This window comes from Cucurbita maxima, unplaced genomic scaffold, assembly GCF_002738345.1.
Source record: "Cucurbita maxima cultivar Rimu unplaced genomic scaffold, Cmax_1.0 Cma_Scf00010, whole genome shotgun sequence".
Classification (NCBI taxonomy): Eukaryota; Viridiplantae; Streptophyta; class Magnoliopsida; order Cucurbitales; family Cucurbitaceae; genus Cucurbita; species Cucurbita maxima.
In genome coordinates, this window is record NW_019272026.1 from 1,621,667 (window position 1) to 1,644,617 (window position 22,951).

General features: G+C 37.3%; 3 protein-coding genes, 1 long non-coding RNA gene and 1 pseudogene across 4 annotated transcripts; 3 read left to right on the top strand and 2 right to left on the bottom strand.

The window, feature by feature from the left end:
• Positions 1 to 294: 294 nt before the first annotated feature.
• LOC111485509 (E3 ubiquitin ligase BIG BROTHER-like) lies at positions 295 to 5,367 on the bottom strand. Its single transcript, XM_023132432.1, has 8 exons — positions 4,920 to 5,367; positions 3,858 to 4,030; positions 2,769 to 3,000; positions 2,377 to 2,411; positions 2,217 to 2,261; positions 1,013 to 1,140; positions 754 to 862; positions 295 to 652 (listed from the first exon to the last, which is right to left on the bottom strand). The coding sequence occupies exons 2-8, from the start codon at positions 3,999 to 4,001 to the stop codon at positions 602 to 604; spliced, it is 744 nt and encodes a 247-aa protein (XP_022988200.1). The 5' UTR covers positions 4,002 to 4,030; positions 4,920 to 5,367; the 3' UTR covers positions 295 to 601.
• Positions 5,368 to 11,606: 6,239 nt separating this feature from the next.
• On the top strand, positions 11,607 to 12,817 carry LOC111485504 (cytochrome c-type biogenesis protein CcmE). The gene has a single exon (XM_023132421.1). It carries the CDS (start codon positions 11,747 to 11,749, stop codon positions 12,524 to 12,526), a length of 780 nt encoding a protein of 259 aa, XP_022988189.1. The 5' UTR covers positions 11,607 to 11,746; the 3' UTR covers positions 12,527 to 12,817.
• A 2,231-nt stretch (positions 12,818 to 15,048) lies between these two features.
• Positions 15,049 to 16,161, top strand: LOC111485545. The gene is made up of 3 exons (XR_002718681.1): positions 15,049 to 15,364; positions 15,498 to 15,602; positions 15,681 to 16,161. It is a non-coding gene; the product is annotated as an uncharacterized LOC111485545 (long non-coding RNA).
• A 2,651-nt stretch (positions 16,162 to 18,812) lies between these two features.
• Positions 18,813 to 19,523, top strand: LOC111485529 (annotated as a pseudogene).
• Positions 19,524 to 19,753: 230 nt separating this feature from the next.
• Positions 19,754 to 22,660, bottom strand: LOC111485522 (protein slowmo homolog). Its single transcript, XM_023132451.1, has 2 exons — positions 22,411 to 22,660; positions 19,754 to 20,528 (listed from the first exon to the last, which is right to left on the bottom strand). Exon 2 carries the CDS (start codon positions 20,476 to 20,478, stop codon positions 19,921 to 19,923), a length of 558 nt encoding a protein of 185 aa, XP_022988219.1. The 5' UTR covers positions 20,479 to 20,528; positions 22,411 to 22,660; the 3' UTR covers positions 19,754 to 19,920.
• Between the last annotated feature and the right edge of the window lie 291 nt (positions 22,661 to 22,951).

The window sequence follows — 22,951 nt, forward strand, 5'->3', positions numbered from 1 at the left end:
CTTGGCTCTCATCGTTTCAACACTCCTAAACCACTCAAAATCAAAACAAGTTTTAGATTTGAAACCCAAAACCACTCAAACTCAACGAGGAATCAAACCACTTGTAAATAAGTACGACGTAAAAGAATAAGTAAATAAATAAGACTATGGGAAAAGAAAAGTCGACAACTCCTATTCGATACTCTTTTCCGAGTATGAAATAGGGCGTGATGACTTATTATCTCTTGAGTTTAACAACAAGCAGAGTAGAAGCTCGAACATTTTAATCGAGAATATAAAACTAATTGAAATATATTTAAATTTAAAAATATAACAATAAAAGAAATATCAATCGTAACTACAAAGTTACAAAAACGATAGAAAATCTCTTTTTTCTTACAACTGGGGGAGTCGAAGCTTTGTTCCCTATACTCGGAGAGCGCTCGTGCTCGTGCTCGTGCTCGCCCCAAGACCAAGACTCAGAGATATTAAACCCAATCCAATCCAATCCAATCCAAACACGGATAAAAGCTAATACAAGGAACTAATCTTTATTCACTTTGGCACTCCATATTTTCACAAAAATTGTGTTCTTCTGTCATCTAAACAATGAAGTGAAGGCTTAGCGTTTAGAAGTATCGCCAAACACCTCTTTGTAGCATATGGGGCAAGCCTGCACAACAAACCATAAAATTACTCACTGAAAACACTCCGAAAGGGATTTGGTCTCGGTTAGAGTTATTCGTAGAAGCAGTATACTCTTAAGTTTCATACCTTGTTGATGCTAAGCCATTTGGTTCCACAACCGGCATGGTAGATATGTTTGCAAGGCAGAGTCATCCGTCGATCACCTCGTTTATATTCCATCTGGCATATCACACATCTACATCCAATTATGAGGAACAAACTTAGAGTCAGCAGGAAAATGAAACAAACTGGAGTTTCAACCAGTAGCAGGTAAATATTAGAAATGCCTCAAGTAGAAGCTTAACATATATTCCAATAAATGCACACATCATGAACTAAGATATACCTCTCTCCACGAAATTTTTTCCTCGAGAAGAAACTATATTTGTATTTTGATATTGGAATCAAAGCGATCAACTCTTGCGAAAGACCTCGACTTTGAGTTCCTACTGTCTCGCCCAACTCTAGTAATTCCTGAACTTGAAATATTGTAGATTTTTATACAAAGATTGAAAAAAAAAAATGCATACATTCGAAGACAATTAGATCGGATGACACATAGTATAAAGCTTGTTTAGCATTAGTCGGAAAAACAGACATAACATCATGACCTCAGGATAATAGTACAGTAGGCCTATCACAGAGCCCACGTATCTTATCAAATAAATTTATTGAATTCAATAACATGGGGTGGGGAATTCGAAATGTAACGGCCCAACTCCACCGCTAGCAGATATTGTCCTCTTTGGGCTTTTCCTTTCAGGTTTCTCCTCAAGGTTTTTAAAACACGTCTCCTAAGAGGAGGTTTCCACATCCTTAAAGAATGTTTCATTCTCCTCCCCAACCGATGTGAGATCTCACAATGCACCCTCCTTTGGGGCCCAACGTTCTCGCTAGCACTCATTCCCTTCTCCTATCAATGTGGGAACCCAATCCACCCCCCTTCAAGGCTCAGCTTCCTCGCTGGCATATCGCCTGGTGTCTGGCTCTGATACCATTTGTAACAGCCCAAACCCACTGTTAGCAGATATTGTCCTCTTTGAGTTTTCCCTCAAGGTTTTTAAAACGCATTTACTAGAGAGAGGTTTCCACACTCTTATAAAGAAGGTTTCATTCTCCTCCTAGTCGAGGATGCTAGTTGGCCTACGCTTAGGTTGGCATATCCTTATCAAACTAATTACCCAATAATATACTAAAAAGAACAGTTTTTTTAAGCTTACATAATCATAGATATTTTAATGCCTCATCACGTTCTGGCATGTCCTCAACCTAGAATTTTTCCAAGTGCCTGCAGTTATTCTTATCACGTCTAGTTCAAATCCTTGTTTAATATCAAAGGTAGCTTCAAGAATTTGGTAAATCTTAAACTTGATATTAGAATTCCCATGGTTTATCTGTTCCCATTACTTGTGGAGATGACATGACCATTGTAACTTGCATTACTTGGTTCTTCTGACTATGGGGTTCCATATATTGATGGAAATTGATACTTTCACTTACAAATAAAAAGAAGAAGACAAGTTAACAAAAACTTTGTCAAATGCACTAACCTCGTAAGTCATATTATCAGGATCTACATTGTCTTGCCAAACAACCTACACTTAAAGGTAAAGACCCATTCATCAATGATTTTGAGATTAAAAAAAAACACCCTGCCAAACATGTTTCAAGTAGAAAGTTGATTTGTCAAACCATATAAAACCCACGAACCTGAAAATCATGTGAATTACGATGTCTCCTTGGACCTGAGAGAAAATTTGTCATTAGTGCTAGAGAGGAAAACTACGAATCATTTAGAGATAAAGCGATGACTAAAAAATCAAGGGAGATCGTGTTTCAAGAACCATATTCCTTTTTGATGTTCGACTAAACAAAAACTTATAGAAATCTTCAACAAGCAGTGTTTTTTTCCAGACGTAACGTTCATCCGATTGTATGTATTCATTTCAATTATGTTTAATGAAGTAGTACGTGTCACTCCTACTAGAACGTCGTTAGAGAAGTAAATATTTTGCATACTTGTAGGAAACCTCAATGGTGAACCCAACAGATAATAAACAATTAGAAAACCCTTTTGGATGATGCTGAGAAGTATCACTTACATTCTACATGGTTGTCAAATGCTGTAGTATTTGCAATTTCTTCAAATTCAGGATTTACTGTACTCTGTACATTAGGCTGAGTAGAAAAGTTTTCTAGCCTTCTATGTTCATAAATTACGGGTTCGTGATCATGCATTCTATAAGCTTGAGGTTGGTTGTAATAGGTTGGACTACCAAAATCTGAAAACCCGAACTTATAAAAGTTTGAGTTCAGCGGAGGGTAAACATTCTCCTGCAAGTGTGAAACTTAATAAGTTACTTAATAAGTTACATTGTCATTTCCCATTTACAATCAAAACTAATTACAGCAACTATAGAGAGCAGACTATGGTTGAATTTGAAATTGTTTTGGTAGCTAATAAGCTATAAAGAGAGGAAGACAACTTTCAACTTGAAAGAAGACTCAACTCAAAAGGTGTGAGATCCCACATCGGTTGGGGAGTAGAACGAAACACCATTCATAAGGGTGTGGAAATCTCTCCCTAACAGATGCGTTTTAAAACCTTGAAGGGAAAGCCCAAAAAGGACATATTTGCTAGCGGTGGGCTTGAGCTATTACTAATGGTATCAGAGTCAGGCATCGGCCGATGTGTCAGTGAGGAGTCAGAGCCTCGAAGGGGGTGGACACAAGGCAGTATGCCAGCAAGGATGTTGGGCCCAAATGGGGGTGGATTGAGGGGTCCCACATCGATTGGAGAAGGGAACAAGTGTCAGCAAGAACGTTGGGCCCCGAAGGGGGCGGATTGTGAGATCCCACATCAGTTGGGGAGGAGAACAAAACACCCTTTATAAGAGTGTGGAAGTCTCTCCCTAGCAGACACGTTTTAAAAACCTTGAGGGGAAGCCCAAAAGGTAAAAGTCCAAAGAAGACAATATCTGCTAGCAGAGGACTATGGCCATTACAAAAGGAAGGTCAGGAAAAACAAAAAAAAAACAAAATAATCATGAGCTGCGAGGACGATGATGTTTGGTAAATTTTACCGACAGAGAACAGCATAGCAAAAAAAATCTCTCGATTCAAAAGTTCAATAGCAAGGAACAAATCAAGTTCAGGAGTTTAGAACACAGAACCAAGCAGATCTGAAGTACCTGAGAATGCGAAGCATCCGAAAAAATGAAATTTACGTGTTCGTAGGTAAGACCTTCAAAATATTCCAGAAAACTTCCAGCAGTGTTATAAGGATGGCTGGTGTTAACATGATGAACTTCTGTATGCGTGTTGTTCCAACTCATTTCATATACAAATGAATCCAACAAATATTCTGTACAATGCAGAAACATCAAACCGAATGAATATTAAGCCACTCCAAACAGTTCAGCAGAGCCAAAATCCACTACAAGAGGTCATCAAACTGAATTGTTCCAAGCAAAAACTGAAGTAAACCCGGTTAGATGAACACAACTATCCACAATGGTATGATATTGTCCACTTTGAGCATAAGCTCTCATGGTTTTGCTTTGGGCTCCCCCAAAAGGCCTCATACCAATGGAGATAGCATTCCTTGATTATAAACCCATGATCATTCCCTAAATTAGCCGATGTGGGACTTTCATTCAACACCTTCACTCGAACAAAGTACGCCTCCCCTTAATCGAGGCTCGACCTTTTTCTTTTTGGAGTCTTAGTCATTTTTTGACTATGCCTTCGAGGCTCACAATACTTTTGTTCGACATTTGAGGATTCTATTGACTCTCATGGCTTTGCTTTGAGCTTCCCCAAAAGACCTCATACCAATGGAGATAGCATTCTTTGATTATAAACCCAGGATCATTCCCAAGGTGGGACTATCATCCAACAAACCCAGTTTTATTTTACCCCTAAATGTGAGAAACAGGACATGAATTACAAGACCATAGAGTTTATGATATCACAGATTGAAGAAGCAGCAGTAATTCAGTAAACACGAACACAAATTACACAGATCAGTCAAGAAATTTCGCCTAAAACTATCCGCCATAGACAAAACCTGTCTCAGCAAATCTCTGGGCAACCAGATCCCATAAGAAAACTGAAAGAATCCAAGTTCTACAAAATCATGCAACAATTAACCAAAGAAGAACCATCAAAGAGTACCACATTCCTTCATCATTTCGCAAGCAATTCTTTGAACACAAACAGAAAACCCAAAATGTAGGTTATTTCAAACTCACATTTAAAACGCCGGAGCGATTCGGAGAATCCACCAAGCAACTCCGACGCCAAATCCCAAGAACCAAAAGCTCAGAAGAACATGTGGGTCAGCGGAAAAAGACCCCAATTGAATGAACAAGTAAAGGGAAGGTGTAGAAGAAGAGAAAGGAAGGCAAAGGGGCGAAGGAAACAAACAAAAGTAAACAAAAGGGGCGCTCGAAAACAAGAAGAAATGGAAAGAAAAGGGGAATTGATTCTAAAGGAATGGGGGATTTGATGGGGGAAAAGAGAAGGAGAGCGTCTATGATTGAATGATTGTGGTTGATTTGGTTTGGTTGTGTAGGTTTCTCGGCGAATTTGGATCGAAGGCCGAGAGAATTTCTCTCGCTTTCTTTTGTTTGTGTTTGCGTGCGAGAAGAGATTCCTCTTTGATTCTCTGTTCAATTTCAAATTTCTTCGCTATCGCTCTTACAAATACATATAGATTAGCAAGATCAGATGCTCTCGTGTTCTAAATGTTTATATTCATATCTCCGATTTAATTAAATTTCACATCGGATAATGGATTAGTACTTTTTCTTTTTCAAACTTGGTTCAATTATAACCTCACTCTATAAACTTTCACTTTTTCATTTTATATTATCTATATATATATATATATATATATATATAAACGTGTGTGTATATATATAGGCTTCGTTGAGAATACCAAGTAGATCGGCAACTATATGCTTCATTATTTAGTTCATCCAGTGACGGGATTTTGTAAGATCCCACATCGGGGATAGTAGACGCGTTTTAAAATCGTGAGATTGATAACGATACGTTACAGGCTAAAACAAACAATATCGTAACATGGTATATATATAGGGTTCGTCGAGAATACTAAGTAGATCAACAACTATAGGCTTCATTATTTAGTTCAATGAGTGATGGGATTTTGTGAGATCCCACATCAAGAGTAGTAGACGCGTTTTAAAATCGTGAGATTGATAACGATACATTACAGGCTAAACACAGACAATATCATAACAAGGTATATATATAGGCTTCGTCAAGAATACCAAGTAGATTGACAACTATAGGCTTCATTATTTAGTTCATCTAGTGATAGGATTTTGTGCGATCCCACATCGGGGGTAGTAGACGCGTTTTAAAACCATGAGACTGGTAACGATATGTCACAAGCTAAAGCGGATAATATCGTAACAGTGGACTTGAGTTGTTATAAATGATACTATTATCAAATATTGGGCAATGTGTTAACGATGATGCTACACACTCAAAGGGTGGATTGTGAGATCCGACATCGAGGATAGTATATGTATTTTAAAACTATGAGACCAACCATTATATATAACAGACCATATCTGCTAATAGGGTAGAGAGTTTAGGTCAATTCAAACCACTATTATTTATTTATTTTATTTTATTTTTTGGTACGGGTTGTTTTGTCGTTTTGTTGGAGGCGATTGGGCGACACGCGTTGAATAACAGGTGAGCGCGTGGGCGCTACTTTCTTCAACTGTCCAACTGCCCACTCACCTCCCTCCCATTTTTGGACAAAATGTTGCAAATTTGTTTTTAATAAATAAAAATATTATTCATGTAATTATAAAGAGAATAATTTATAAATTAATTTGAGTTAGATCTCAACTTGAGCATAATTCAATCAGATATAACACGTATATAATTTGGTCTGAATCTTCTACCTCTAAATATTAAACTAAAAGAACAATTAATTTAACTCGCCTACCGTACGTTTACTTGCTTTATTAGTAGAGATGATCATTTAATCTGGAGATGATCATTGAACCTCTAAAATTAAGCGTATTATTTCATGGAGCAATTCTATGTTAGGTGACCTCTTAAAAAATTTCTTAAGAAATATGTGAATGAGAACAAAACATGCTGAAAGAACTCGATCTTCACTTTTAAAAGTAAGTAATGTGACCATGTCGTAGGGGATGTAAGGGAATGTCAAGGTCAGGTGCCAATTTCAGATTCTAAATTCTAAGCATGAGTTGATACAAATGGTATCAAATCGGTATCTCTCATAATAAGATGTGTTCGGAAACGATTTACACATAATCATATCATATTGAGTTGAGTTTACTAAATTAAGTGGTTTTTAAATGTTATTGTCATTTCATCTCGACATATTTGTCATATCTAACATGTCTCAAATATAACGAAATCAAGCAAACGAGATTCTAGATTGGTTCAAGAGGGGAACAAAGTAATTTTGAAAACATCTCTCTATTAAACGTGTTTTAAAACTGTGAGGCTGATGGTGATACGTAACGAGACAAAACGAACAATATTTACTAGTTGTATGGTTGAACCGTTAAAACTTGGGTTCGGCTTGCGCGTGTGATTTGGATGATGGTATGTAGCATGTCTGAAACTCGAAAACTAAAGTGGTTGTCACAATTACACGTTCCATTAGTTACCCTTGATGTTTTTTTTTTTATTTGGTCTTTGAACTTTTTAAATATGCTTAATAGAATTATAGCGATATAAAATTCTAAAGACACAAATTTATGTGTTTTCGAGTTTAGAAATCTATTGAGTGCAAAATTAAAATTTTAATAATTTAGAAACGGAATGATCTGTCCACTTGATTTGGTTCATCATTAACCGGTTAACTATGTAATAATACTTAAAATTTTAAAAAAATAAATAAAATATTTTTTTTTTCAAAGAAAAAAAAAAGAAAGGAAAGCAGAATGGCACCCACGCAAGTTGGAGAAGATGACCGTACACTTCGGTTAGTTTCTCAACCTTCTTTTTAAGGTATTTGAAGTAAGTCGTTTTTACCGGTTTTATTCTTTTGACTTAATTTAGGTATATTGAGGAATTTTGGAATATTTTCAAAGATTCAAAACAAGCTCGAAAAGTGTACAATCAAGTAAGTAACCATATGGAGCAAGTTTTTAAGAAATACAGGTAGGAGTCAACTAGGATTGAGAGCAATGATTGAGTGTTGTTATCTTTTAGGAGCCTAGTTTGACCTAGTTTCATGATAACTGTGCTTAGATAATGTGAGCACTTACCACTTAGTTCTACTTACAGTTATATAGCTTTTGCATGCATGATTGTGAACTTTGATAGATCATTAGGTTTCTATGCTTTCGAGTATGGTGAGGTTGGATTATTATCACTTAATGAGCATGACAAGCAAGTTGTATGTCTTTATACGTATGTTATGCATGATTTAGGGTTTGGAAGGCTCCTTGTTACCCAGTTATGAGTTGTACTATCGCTATATGTCATAGAGTGCTAGTTGTGGTATCCGTAAACTATGAGTTACTATTTCAGGTGTTTTGGTCCTAGTACCTAATCATGAGTTCCATAGCCTTCTTGGGTTGACTAGGTACCTTGTAGGGACGGATAGGGTGCAACCCTTATTCGTGAACTAACCAATAGGGGTTAGGGTCAACTTGTTACGCATAACTTAGTTGTCACCCATAGAGGATTTCAGGAGTTATAGAGGGTATACTACCGAAGTACTATCGGTGGTGCCTAGTTGGGAGAGCCATGAACTTTTTATTGTTCCACCCCGAATGACGTAGTGATAGATAGTTTTACTATTCTAACCTGAAAAGACAAAGTAACATGTCGTTATTATTCCTAAGACAAGTAGTTTTATTGTTCTAATCTAATGAGAGTACATGAGCAGGTAGTTTACCTTTCTACCCTAGAAAGACATAGTGATATGTATTTTACTGATCTTAAGAACAAGTAGATGTTGCTCGACAACACTAGGAAAAATTCACTGATTAGAGTTCAATAGATAAATATTTATGGAGTACGATCACCTTTTTATGAGTATTACTCTAGGGTTTTTTCATCGGCCACGACAATTTGAGATGCATTTTGCACAAGACAAGGAAGGACCTAGACATACGTGAAACCTAGGGCCCAAAGAAAACAGAAAATCTTTAGGTTGTGAACTTGAGAGCTAAGATTGAGTACTCCTTAAAAGGAGGTATGTGGGTTTAGTGACATACAAAATTTGGTACAGACATTAAGCCACAATTTGGCTATCGCTAGGGACAGTTTTGAGCACATAGCGTAAGTTTTCATGTATAAGATTAAGTCCGACAAGAGCCTACAAGTAGGTTTACTCATTGAGTACTTTTATACTCATTCCATATTATTCTATTTTTTTCAGATGGAGTGTAGACCACGGTTGATGGTGGGAGCATGTGGAGCCATGCAACTACAGGGGGTGTCTTTTAGATCTAGTCTTCTTCCTTCTTTTAGATCTCGAGACTTGTGTATTTTTGTTAACCGTTTTAATTTGGCTCCGCAGATATTACCTTTGGCTAGTGTGAGAAGGCGTGAGCGAGCGTGGAGAAATAAAGGCAAGAATTCGTACTACTGTCTCTGTGGGAGTCTGGGTGTAACAACCCAAGTCCACTGCTAGCAGTATTGTCTGCTTTGACCCGTTACGTATCATCGTCAGCCTCATGGTTTTAAAACGCGTCTCTAAGGAGTGGTTTCCACATCCTTATAAGGAATGTTTTATTCCCCTCTCCAACTAATGCGGGATCTCATAATCCACCTCCTTGGAGGTCGTTGTCTTTGTTGGCACATGCTCGATATCTGACTCTGATACCATTAGTAACAACCCAAGTCAACCACTAGCAGATATTGTCTGTGTTGGCCCGTTAAGTATTATTGTCAATCTCACGGTTTTAAAATACGTCTCTAGGGGGAGGTTTCCACACCCTTATAAGGAATGCTTCATTCCCCTCTCCAACCGACACGGGACCTCACAATCCACTCCCTTGGGAGTCATCGTCCTCATTGACACACCATTTGGTATCTGACAGATGTGGGATCTCACAATCCATCCCCTTTGTCGGGGTCCAGCGTCCTCACTGGCATTCGTTTCTCTCTCCAATCGATATGGGATCTCTCACAATCTACCTACTTTAAAGTCTAACGTCCTCGCAGATATCAAGACTAGGACTTTTAAGGTATCTAATCTATTCGGGTTATGTTTATCAACTTATTGATGCATCCAAATTCAAACATCAAGTTGATAGCACAAATAGCAGCAGTAACCTGATCATCCTGGTCAACATGCTGGCTTGCATTTCATGAACACAGAGCCAAAGCCTCCTTACTATGTGCGCTTGGCTTGAATAAAGCCACAAATTAGAGCATTCCATGACTCAAAAAGCATCTCATTTAACCGCCTCACACCACCTTCCCACTACCAATGTAGTCCATAATGTTAGATGAACACAACTCTCCACACAATAGTATGATATTTTCCACTTTGAGCATAAGTTCTCGTAGTTTTGTTTTGGGCTTCCCCAACAGGTCTCACACCAATAGAGAGAGTGTTATTTGATTATAAACTAAATTAAGTGACGTGGGACTTTCATCATCCAATATATAAAACAATATTTTTATTTGTCATGTTCTCAAATGGTATCTTTCCCGCCTCAATATTCTTACACTTCATATATCTATCCATCAACGCATCGGCAAGTAGAATGGTCAAATTCAAACCGGCCATTTCCTAAGAAGTTGAAATGACTCCAATCCTTCACCGTTATTGTCTACAGCAATAATGTGTACTTTCTTTTTTTATGGCTCAATTATAGAAACTTCAGACTTAAGTGTATTTTGCTTCAACAATTCTATGTTGGATGTGGTAGGACAGCACAACAATTCACAAATGAAAAATAAGAATGAGGTGAGAGAAAACCTAAAGAAAAATATTAGCTAAAGAGATTTTATTTATAATAGGGGTGTACATTCAACCAGACAATCCAACAAACTGAACCAACCCAACTCAAACTTTAAGAGTTGGGTTGGGTTGGATAAGCATTTCGGGTAGGGTTTGGTTCATTTTTCTGAATCCGAACGGAATCGGTTCGGTTTTGAGTTCGTAAGCAAAATTTTCGGGCTCGAGTCAAATAAAAATATATAAAATATATTAAGAATACTAGTGTGTTAGTGGTATTGAGCCAATCTAAGAACATTTGCGTCCGATTTCGACACCATGTAAATACATGTTTCTTTTAATACATCTCTAGCATACATGAAAAATATAAAAAAAAAATATTCATAATATTCTTAATAATCTTAAAAGTACATAAATTAGATTGAGTTATAACTTTATGTTCAACGAACTTGAAAAATGAATCTGTTTATCATAACGAGATTCGTTGTTCCTGACCCTGCTTCACCTTAATTGTTATTTGAACAAGTAAAAGTTATCTCTTGGTCCGAGTGGGGATAGTATTTCTCTTCTGCATGTCCATGAAGTTTTGAAAAATCCAAACATCTCAGAGATCGATAGAGAGGTAGGAATTTATCGAACGAACCGCACTCCTTCGTATACGTCAGGAGTCCATTGATGAGAAGGGGCTGGGGAAAGCTTGAACCCAATTCCTACCGTGATGAATATAAGCGCAATTGAAATTCCTGGGGAGTTATACATTTGTGTATTGAGAAGACCATTTACTATTTCTTGAAGCTCGATCTCTCCCCCGGATGAACCATATAGCCAAGAGAAACCATGAACCAGAATAGAAGAACTTGCCCCACCCATGAGTAAATATTTCGTAGTAGCCTCATTAGACCGTACATCTTTCTTGNAATTATCTTTACAGTTAATTACAAAAGTTTATTTATTTAATTTTTAAGTTAAAATAATATGAAGAAAATTCGGGAAATGGTCACGTTGACATTTCTGGAGGAAAGAAGAAGATTACCATTTGGTCTCTTCTTCGATCTTGATTTTCAGAATCCTTCCACAAAACCCTAAACCCTTTCAACCCTAAATTCAATCTTCAATCTTCAATCTTCAATCCCTTCTCCAATGGCTTCAAATCTCGCTTTCCGGCTGAGATCGCACCTCCTTTTGCGGTCTTCAGTTCGTTTCTTCCCCACTTTGAATAACATTCAATCGTCCGTCATACCCAAACCTCCCCCTCTTATCTCCTCTGCACTTTCCGATCTTCGTCGACTTCCCAAAGAGACCGTCTTCAATCTGTCTGGATTTCGGTTTCTCTCAACTGCACGGCGGAATCCGACCCGTCCCAAACAGGTCGACATCGGAGCTCGGGCAAGGCAGCTTCAGACGCGCCGGCTCTGGACCTATGCTCTGACTTTCAGCTGCATCGCGGGGTTCATCGTTATCGTCCTCAATAATTTTGAAGAGCATCTGCTGTTCTACGTGACGCCGACTGATGCGCTTGAGAAATACTCTGCGAATCCCTCGAAGAATAAGTTTCGTCTCGGTGGTCTTGTTCTTGAAGGCAGTGTGATGCATCCAGCGTCGTCTTCTCAAATGGAGTTCGTGATAACGGATTTGGTCACCGATATATTGGTTCGCCATCAGGGGTCGTTGCCGGATTTGTTTAGAGAGGGGCATTCGGTCGTGGCGGAAGGTTTTATTAAGCCATTTACCGATGAGATAAGAAATGAGGTCTCTACGAAGAGTGTTTCGGGAAAAGCGAGGAGTGGGGAATATTATTTTTCGGCTACGGAGGTTTTGGCAAAGCATGATGAGAAGTATATGCCTGCGGAGGTTGCGGCTGCAATCGAGAAGAACAAGAAGAAGATCGAGGAAGGAGAATTGGGGGCGAATCACGCTTGATTCAATGGGTACAATTGTTCTCAATTCATTTTCTGATATTTGTTTCATTATACATACAACAATATCTCGAGAGGACATGATAAATTGTTGGTAGTTCATATTTAGAATTTGCTAAATCAATATTCTTGTGAGGTAGTTACCCCCTGGATGGGGTGAGAGCAATTGATTTTGTTTCAATCTGAGGCATCTGACTGACATCTTAAGTTTGTCTTGTAATACCAAAATCTTTGGTGATTCCTTATTATTCTGAATAAAAGGAAATTACTTATGGATGTTATGTCCTTTTCGTTTTTGGTCATTTTTTGAGCTGGTTTTGTTATCCTTATCTTCGGATCAGATGTAAGTATCCTTGTTTTTTTGACAAACCACCAGAGGGTGAAGGTGATATGTAATTATCCTTATATTCAGATGTCATAATTTATATTGAAAGTTCTTTCTAGCATGAAACTTATTGAAACTCGATGAGTGCAATACTCACATATGAAAGATGTATTCAGTATGTTTAATAAAACGTGTTATCTTTGCGGTGATATTCAAATTCTTATAGCTTGTCATTACAGTGGTGTATTGTTGTATCCTTGTCACTTTTTTGTGTTTATGGCTTTTAGATTTTGTGGTTGGCAAATGTGAATGCTTTTTTGCAAAGGAGAAAACCTCATTTTCGGTATCTTTCTAATTGTACCTTTGCTAAAGACTTCATATTTACGAGTATGATCTAATAATGGTTCATCCTAGATATGTCTTTTCAATGGGACACTATTGTGGTACAGATTTATCTATTTATTTATATATTAGTTTGTACTTTCTTTTATTCGTAGAATGTCACGACTTAAGATTTTTTTGTTAACCTTCTCTTCTACGTGCTTTTTGAAACTTTAGTTATTATTATTTTTTTTGCCATCTTTTGGCGAAGGTGTCCTTCTAAGAGGAATCGTACCGTTCTTTATCTGTGCCATGGCCGGAATGAAAACAGAGTGAGTCGTCAAAGAAGGATAGCTCCAAAGAAGGGAAGAGTGTCCCTATAACTGATATGGAAATTCTTTTTTCTTTTTAGCAAGAGAGAATGAATGCCATTTTAGAGCAATCCCCTTTGACATTCATCAACTTCACGTATGAGAGTTTCCCACCATCTTTTTTCTTGGAAGGTCTCTCATATTTATACAATTTCTTTTTGTCCTATAAAAGCAATTGTGGTGTATAATTGGTAAAAGAGTTTCTAAGAAGAGGAAGATGCTTTGAAATTTTCATTTTCAATATGTTTCATAACTCCATATTGCTGGGTATATGATTTATTGATAATCGGATGTGCTAATTATGAATGGGTAAGCGTCAAAGTTGTTTTTTCAAGGGTCCACAGAGGCTTTAATTCAATTTCTGTTACTATCTAATACTGTCAGTTTAGATAGAAGAGTATTTTTCTTATTATCATTTTGAGCTTGAGGTTTTGTTTTTCATCTTTTGATATTGCTGCATTGGATCCTATCTGAGAAAGATATTTCTGTGTTGGAATATACATACATACACATATATATTTTTTCTTGAATAATCTGCTTGATGTATGTTAATTGCTTGGACTATTTGAAATAATCCTATAGGTGTTGTCAGGGCATCAGGTGCCAATCTCTATTGTTTGAAAGGTCGGTTGTTCTTCTCCATTACTCTTTCATCACGTTCCGCTGAGCCTATTGAGAATGTTGTACTTTCTTTTTCTGAAGGCTACTCATCATCCTTATTTTTATGCATTGTTTGAGCAATTTTAGATAGATAGATTGGTAGAAGGCAGAAGGATAGACATAGAACTTGGATTCATACAGATAGTGTGATATCCCGTATCGGTTGGGGAGGAAAACGAAGCATTCTATATAAGGTGTAGAAACCTCTCCCTAGCCGACGCGTTTTAAAAAACTTGAGAGGAATCCCGACAGAGAAAGTCCAAAGAGGACAATATTTGCTAGCAGTGGGCTTGGGACGTTACAGATAGACGGATAGAAGGGATAAAGATAGACATATAACTTTGATTCATACCGTTGTATACACGGCTGACTCAAGTGGATTACATGTTTTAGAACCTGGATTACTGATTTATGTTTCTAGTTAATCATCTCGAGACACTCACTGCTAATTGCGATGTTATAATTTGAATTTAATGGCTTTTGTTGATAAGTCTCTAGCGATTAGATCCTTTACAGAAGTCTTTTTCTTCTCTTGGAAGCTTTCATGCAAGTTCTTTGTTTTCTTAGTGTATAGAGTGACTGCAGTGTTGGAACTTTGACAGAAACCCGTTTCTTCTCTTTTTACTTGTCCTTTGTTAGCATTGCCAGATTCCTATTGGAGTGTCTTAATAGTTCATGCATTTTTTATGATCATCCTCTGAAATATATTTTTCATTCTTGGGAAACTTTATGTCAAGAAACAATTCTTTATTGACCTGAGATTACATACCAAAAGCATTTAGAATCATGTCTATATGGCCAGAGGGAAAGAAAAAATAGTGCCAGCACAATGACAACAACATATACATACAAACCATCAAAATCCAATCATACTGATCGATGAAAAAGCAGGAAGATCTGGTATCTAATGCCAGAGAAGTGCAAGGAGGCTGATGAAAATCGATAGCAGAACCCCGCCACTGGAAAATATCACCTGAAATCCAGTCCCAGCATCCATGGCAGGCAACGGTGCAAGTCCTCCACTGTCTTGAGCTCTTGCCACAGCAAGCAGAAGCACCATGGTCGCCATGAACCACCTCATCGCCCCTTGGATGCTGAATCCAGCCATTGTTAGACGCACAGAAACCTTGAAAAGAGCGAGAGGAGAGGAAGAATCAAATTCAAGGTAATATTAAATTGGTGTTGGAGATTGGATTTAGAGAAGCAATATTTATACAGGCATATGGAGATGAATTGGAGATTAAATTGATTGTGATTCATGAATGTTGAGTTTACTGATTGTTATGTTGCTTCTTTAGATGGCGTACAGCTCCTTTTGAGGATGACATATCAGCTTACTTTGCTGCTCACAGGGCCATATAATGCCTCTCCCGCAGCTAACTTGAGTAACTTTGTGGTATAAGGTAAGCATTTTTGTGTGTCTTGTGTTTTGCTCCTCATTCAATTGCACTCTTACCTTTCTACTACTTTCCTTTTAATAGAACATCACTACTTAATAGCTCGTTCGCCAAGTCGGAACTCCCACTTTCTCGTCTATGACGGCTTTCTTCGATGCTAGCAACCTCGTTTGACCCTTTTTCGCACTTACAATTTCCTTGCATTCTAGCTTCAAAAGAGACTTGACCTTTACTTACAGAGAGCTTGTGGTACCACACTCTTCTGTGCTCGTAGGTTGAGCCAACCCCAACTTTGCCAAAATACACTTGCAGTAATTTCCCATGACATATAGTACTAAGCTTTCTTAAGTTTAGCCTAGGTTTGGTTTGAGTATCTTCGGTAGCATATAGTTATAAAATTTTGACCTGAATGACTATTGGTTGAGTTTTATTAACTGTCATATTTAGTTCCATTCTTACATTGATTGAACATTTGAAGATATTGATTTAATTTATAGGGTCGTTACTAATACAATATATATATGCTTTACAAGTAAAAAAAAATTAAGTTGATTTTAGGAGGGAAAATATAGAAACATGAAAATATTTTAACAATATTTTTTAGAAAGTATCATTGGTCACGATGGAAATGAAAATTACATCTAGTTGCTAGAGTTGGGAACCTGTACCCTGTTATGGGTACTATATTCGATATATGATAAAGTTATTAATTATCATTTCAAATATTGATAGTCTATTTAATAAATAAATAAATAATTGTTTTGATGATAGTTACAATGTTATTTAATCTTCTATAAATGTTTATAAACTATTCGTGAAGGATAAATACTTTAAATTTTTTTTGCAATTATAATTCAATGAGAAACTTTAATTTAGTGGCATACCACACACATATGTATATATATATATATATTTAAAATTAGTAGATGAATTAGTTGAATTGAAGCCGTGATGTGAAGTGAGTGACAACTTTTTTAGTGTGAAGTTTTATCGGGAGACTGACCTGTTGAAGCTTTGCTTCTCCTATATACTTGCAACATTCGTGTGTAGGAAATTTTTTTCTTAAGGTAAAGATTTGATCATATCTCGAGATTGAAACTTGTGCAAAGGTATTAGTAGACTAGCAAAGTAGCTTGCGAATTCACAACTGACAAGACAAATCTAGAATTTTTTTTTTTTTTTTTTTTTAACCAATCATCTTGAAACTTTCACATAAATGAAAGGCATTCAAGTAGTTGTTGGTATATCTGATTGGTGCATGAAAAGTACAGATTGACGTCGCCTACTTCAAACACAAATAAAATAGGGATGACTCGTTGAATTCTAGGAAGTTCTTAAATTCTTACGCATTCAATTTTATTAAGTTAAAATTGAAATTGAAAGTTACAAAAATTTAATTGATGAAATTCCACAGCTCATAAGGTTCTCTCTCTCCTTGTCGCATCAATCAGTACTTAACAGTTCTTCCTCCGGACAAATTTTGCCTTCGGCAATGGAGATGGCGCATTACATATATTTCTCTCTTTCTTCCTTCTTCTTCCGCTCTGGGTTTTCTTCAAGGGTTAGGGTTTCTAATCCCCCTTTGTTTTCTTTCAATTTCTCGAACGGATCCTTATCTTTGAGGATTTGGGCTCTGTTCCTTGGTTGAGAACCCTTGTTTCTAAGGGTTTTTCGTCCCATCAAAAGCGGTATGAGAATTTCCCTTCCTTTTATGTGAATTTCCATGTGTTTTCTAAGCATGTATTATAACGTTTCTCCTGATTGATAGTTGGGGATCGAACAACTAGATTACTATGATACAAGTTGTTGTAATGAACTTGTACACATTTGAATATGGATGTTATTTATGAGCGTTGTGATGGATTAGGATCGTTTCGCTCTTGAATTTTGAATGTTCAGTACTGAATCTGTGAGTTGCTGTTGATACTGGTCAAGATTCTCATTGAGATGATTTGGGAAGTGTTTAATTCTTACTTGGATTGTCAAAATCATAGTTTGGTGTCAAATTTTTGTTGTTTTTTCAAGTCCACGAGCATTTTGATCAAGGTTCGGTTGTGGATTCAAGCATCCTACTATCGTTGTTTTTATGCCTCACTACATGTTTTGAGTTGAAAGGTTGGTTTGTATTGATTATCTGTTACTTAGGAGTTTATATGTTCAAGTTTTTCCGATGAGTATGGATTTAACTGAAGGGTGTTCTAGATATGAAGACTGGAAATTATGGCCATGTTTCTCATTGTTGGCATGAAGCTATAAGATCATTGATGGAATTTGTTTCTATCACTATAGTGATTTGTAAATTAAATCTTTTGATTCTTTTGATCCTCTCTGGCTATCTTGGTTTCGGCTGATAATGTAGGAAAGCTAATTTTGATACTAACGTTGTACTTATGTTATAATGAATAACCAATAATAGCCCAAGTTCATCGCTAGTAGATATTGTCTTCTTTGGGCTTTCCCTTCCGGGATTCCCCTCAAAGTTTTAAAATGTGTCTACTAGGAGAGGTTTCCACGCCCCTATGAAGAATGCTTTGTTTCCCTCTTCAACCAATGTGGGATCTCACAATCCACCCCCTTGGGTTCCCAACGTCCTTGTTAGCATATTGTCTGGTGACTTGCTCTGATACCATTTGTAACAACCCAAGCCCACCGCTAACAAATATTATCCTCTTTGGGTTTTCTCTTCTAGGCTTCCCCCCAAGGTTTTAAAACAGGTCAACTAGGGAGAAGTTTCTACACCCTTATTAGAAATGCTTCGTTCCCTTCTCCCACCGATGTTGGATCTCACATAACCTTTTATGACTTGTTCATGCTTTTCTTCTCTTCTATAATTTATGATTTTAACCTTATTGCAAGTTTTTCATTTTCAGACTTGTAATAATAGCTTCTGAGACCGAGGAATTAGATTAGCCTAAGAATCGTTCTTAATCTTTTCATATCCCTAATTAATTTCAGTACCAGTACCTTAAACATACATGAATAACATTCTTTGTTCATTGGCATCTGTATGGTTATAGAATTTGATATCTTCAAGCTCTTCACTTGATAGTACATAGTAATAGTAGCTGTATTTGGCTAGTAGCCATGGCATCATCTTGATTCCTAGTGCAGTCTGCCTATTAAATGAAATTTATGTGTAGTTTTTGAACATGTGTATCTGTCTGTTTCCCAACCAAAAAGAAAAGAAACAAATTCATGTGAATGTGTTGCAGGAGATTAAGAACATGGAACATGATGAGGCAAGCTGTCAAGCTCCCCCTGAGGGTCCCCTTCTGTGCATCAACAACTGTGGCTTCTTCGGAAGTGCAGCTACTATGAATATGTGTTCTATAAGTGCCACAGGGATTTGATGTTGAAACAAGATCAGGCTAAACTGAGTGCGTCAACTCTTGGAAGTATCATGAATGGATCGTCTAGTTCTAACCGAAATGAACCCTTTGTCACCGCGGGTGTCGATGAGCCAGTTAGTTTGGTGGAGCCTAAGATCTCCTCAATGCACGCATCTCCTGTGGTTGTTTCTGAAGGGAGCAGTGGAGTGAAGCCAAAGGACAGACCCAAACGTTGCAACAATTGCAACAAGCGAGTTGGATTAATGGGATTCGACTGTCGATGTGGTAACGTCTTCTGTGCCATGCATCGTTACTCCGACAAACACGATTGCCCTTTCGATTATCATACTTCTGCACAGGATGCGATTGCTAAAGCCAACCCCATTGTGAAGGCAGAGAAGCTCGATAAGATCTAGCGCAAACCAAGCTAAAGGGCTGGATGGAACCTTTTAATGCGTCGATCATCGTCTACATCATCACCTAGATGATTTCTGCTTTGTTGCATGCATATCTTGTAACCTGTTGCAATGTGTAGGAATCGGTATTTTTCTCGTTCTTGCAACGGTTTAATGTTGTCATCATAAGCATGTTTCGTGACTGTATTGTGTCATAAAGTGTCTCGAGGAAGATGTATATGATGCATACTGCCCATGTTTGATTTGTTTGTAAGCATCAGTTATGTTCTAAAAAGTTCAAAAAACAATACAATTGTTCTTTCTTGCAACACTAGGAACAACAGCAGAATAGCCAGGGCTGCCCACGAACATAATATTTAACATGTTTCTGAAAAGTTCTTAGAGAATGAAGGCCATTTTACTCACAATCTATAAATAAGCAACCAAAAGCTAGGAAGGATTCCATATAATCAAATCTCATCTTCTCAAAATTTGGGGAGAATCTTAACATGATGTTCTCTGTTTCTCCTTGAGAATTATTGTTAAGAACAGCTCTAGAAATAGCCCATATTCTCACAGATCACTTCGAACTTGTAAAAGTTAGATTGTGAGGCCGCTAGATTCAGCTTCAAGATACTTACAAATCCTCTCCATCACTTCTCTACCCTTGACACTGTTCTGCACAAACCGCTCTGCGCACCGTTGCTCGACTTTTTCAGCCATCGATGCGAGTGCTGACAATGGCTTGATTCGAATGCTAGTCTCCTGTCTGCAAATTGTCCATCCGTTCGGATTATCTGGGTGAGGGTCATACCTGATTTTCTCCACCACTTCTATGAATTTCTGGAGACTGATATTCCGAGTGGTGAGTTGCATCGATTGCGACCAAGCATCTACAACCGTGGATTCGACACAGTGGCAGATATCCTGACCAACGATCTTACGGATAAACCATGGTCCAGGGGCATGGATGGTAATAGCACGGGTTGTATATAGCTTCCCGGATTCAGGGTCAACCTTTCTGTTTAAGGTGTCAACTTCAAGAATATGGGATAATGTACGCTTGTTTTCGGGGTCGGTAAATTTACGCCAAGATGCACAAGTGACCCGTTCCCACGGGTGCTTGTAAGTGTACTCCTGAGAGTATGCTCTAACCATCACACTGTTCTCTGATACCTTCAACCCTCTTAATGGCACAGTTAACTAGTCTGCATATGAACAGACCGCTAAATTAATCGAACGCCTATTATTCACAGCTTAAAGTAATCATATGCTTACTAATTCAACCGGAAAGGAATTGAAAAGGGAAAATAAAAAACGTCAATGAAAATGATGGAAAAAGGAGAAAGCACATGAAATGTAACAGAAAAGAAAAACATTATCCATCATATAAGACTGACTACATGAATAAACTAAAGAACTTGAACATTACAGATGCATAAATCAAATCATATAGGGAACAGTAAACTTTAATTTTATCAAGTCATTGGGTTTTGCCCAACCCAAAATTTCTTCAAAAGTCATAATAGTTCATTTGCAAAAACAAATTTTCTGCAAACTGTAGTTTTTTTCTTTTTTCTTTTTTTTTTAAAGGGAGGTGTTGCTTCTGAAATCAAATTGACCTACATAAGTTACGAGAAACCATTTGTAACGGCCCAAGTTCGACGCTAGCAGATATTGTCCTCTTTGGACTTTTCCTTTCGGGCTTCCTCTCAAGGATTTTAAAACGCATCTGCTAGGGAGAGATCTTGTGCCCAAGCCTACCACTAGCAGATATTTTGAGTCTTCCTTTTCAGGATCCAAGGTTTTTAAAATGCGTCTACTAGGAAGAAGTTTTGTAATAATCCAAGCCCACCGCTATTAGAAATTGTCCTCTTTGAGCTTTCCCTCAAGGTTTTTAAACGTGTATGCTAGGGAGAGGTTTTGTAACAGCCCAAACCGTAGATATTGTCCTCTTTGGGTTTTCCCTTTTGAGTTTTCCCTTTTGGGCTTCCCCTCAAGATTTTTAAAATGCATCTACTAGGGAGGAGTTTTGTAACAACCCAAGTCCACCGCTAATAGATATTGTTCTCTTTGGGCTTTCCCTTTTGGGCTTCCCCTCAAGGTTTTTAAAACGCATCAGCTAGGGAGAACTTTCCACACCATTATAAAAAATGTTTCGTCCCCTCCCCAACCGATGTGTGATCTAACAATCCACCCCCCTTCGAGGCTCAGCGTCCTCGCTGGCACTCGTTCCTCTCTCCAATCCAATTGATGTGGGATCTCATACAATCATTCTACCAGTTCTTTCACCTATTTGCCCAATAGATTTATTCAAGTAATTCATATTTCTAGAGCATGAATCGAGTACCAAATGTCCCCCCCTTCTTTGAACAACAACAGCAAGAAAAACCTCCACAGTAACTCATGGCAATAACTTCAGAATCCAAGATGTAAGATGTAAGATGCAAGAAGCTCAGATACCAAAAACTATCAGTTAAAACGTCTAGGCTTTGTGATTCTAACACGGTGCCATACTGCTCAAACTACTAAAATGCCATTTTCTTCCTAATCAATAGCTGTTCGTTCGACCTTGTGCAAATGACTTCAAAGACAATTTTCAAACTGCATCTAGCCATCAAAACAGAGCAAACTGTGGCAACAAAAACTGTAGTAGGAAAAGGGGAAAAAGATGAAATGTTCTCAACAAGCTCAAACAAACACACACACTCAAGTCAAACGTTTGCAAGAAAGAAAGATCAGAGTCCCATCATTACAAACAACGATCCATCAAAAGAACCGGCAGTCAAACACATGCTTCTTCTCAACCATTTCCAATTATCTCTCAAATTCATCTTTGGATTTGAATACAAAGATAAAACACCCAACTCGGTCACTTTCCACAGACATCTAAGCAGCTAGTTTAGAATTCACAAATGATTTTGTATGCATTTCTCAATCTCAATCTCAATTCTCCACAGAAATCCAACACATAATCAAAACACATAAACATAAAGATGAACACACAAAACCCTCAACCATGCGCCTAGCAGAATCGAATTAAAATCAATTACAAAGAGCTAAAGAAAAGGAAAAAAAAAAACAGTCCACCTGAGAGATGAAAGAAGACGGCGTTTGCAGGCGGCGGAAGAAGGCGGTACCGACAGGTCAAGATCTCAAAATCAAAACCCGCAAAGGAAGGAAAAATCTCAGTAATTCAAAGCTTCAGTAAAAGGAAGACCAAAAGCATTGGACCGAGTTTAAATAATGGCGTAATTTTGTGACGAAACTGCCCTTCGCCATTGAAGCTAAAGACAAGACATCACTGCAATTCACTATCCATACCATAAGCCCTAAAGCTTCCATTTTTAGACCTCGTTTACTAATTATAATTATAATTTATAAATAAATAAATAATTATTTTTCTCTTTTTAGGGTAATAAAAAAAATATTTATTTATTTATTTTTTTATTTGTAGATTCAAATGTAATCAAGACATTACTTCAAAACTTATTTTTATTACCTTTTACAAACAATTATTATTAAATATTTTTATTGAATAATATTGTTTTGATATTTAATATTTATGAATTATATTCTAACCATTTAATTTATATTAATCAATAATAATTAAATAAGGAAAAATATAGAA

Excerpts from the sequence above, each read along its gene's own strand:
- LOC111485509 (XM_023132432.1), bottom strand. The coding sequence starts at position 4,001 with ATGAGTTGGAACAACACGCATACAGAAGTTCATCATGTTAACACCAGC. Across the intron at positions 2,412-2,768 it reads ATTTGACAACCATGTAGAAT|GTCCAAGGAGACATCGTAAT; the intron begins GTAAGTGATACT and ends ATTTTCTCTCAG. Across the intron at positions 2,262-2,376 it reads GTAATTCACATGATTTTCAG|GTTGTTTGGCAAGACAATGT; the intron begins GTTCGTGGGTTT and ends CTTTAAGTGTAG.
- LOC111485504 (XM_023132421.1), top strand. The coding sequence starts at position 11,747 with ATGGCTTCAAATCTCGCTTTCCGGCTGAGATCGCACCTCCTTTTGCGG.
- LOC111485522 (XM_023132451.1), bottom strand. The coding sequence starts at position 20,478 with ATGGTTAGAGCATACTCTCAGGAGTACACTTACAAGCACCCGTGGGAA.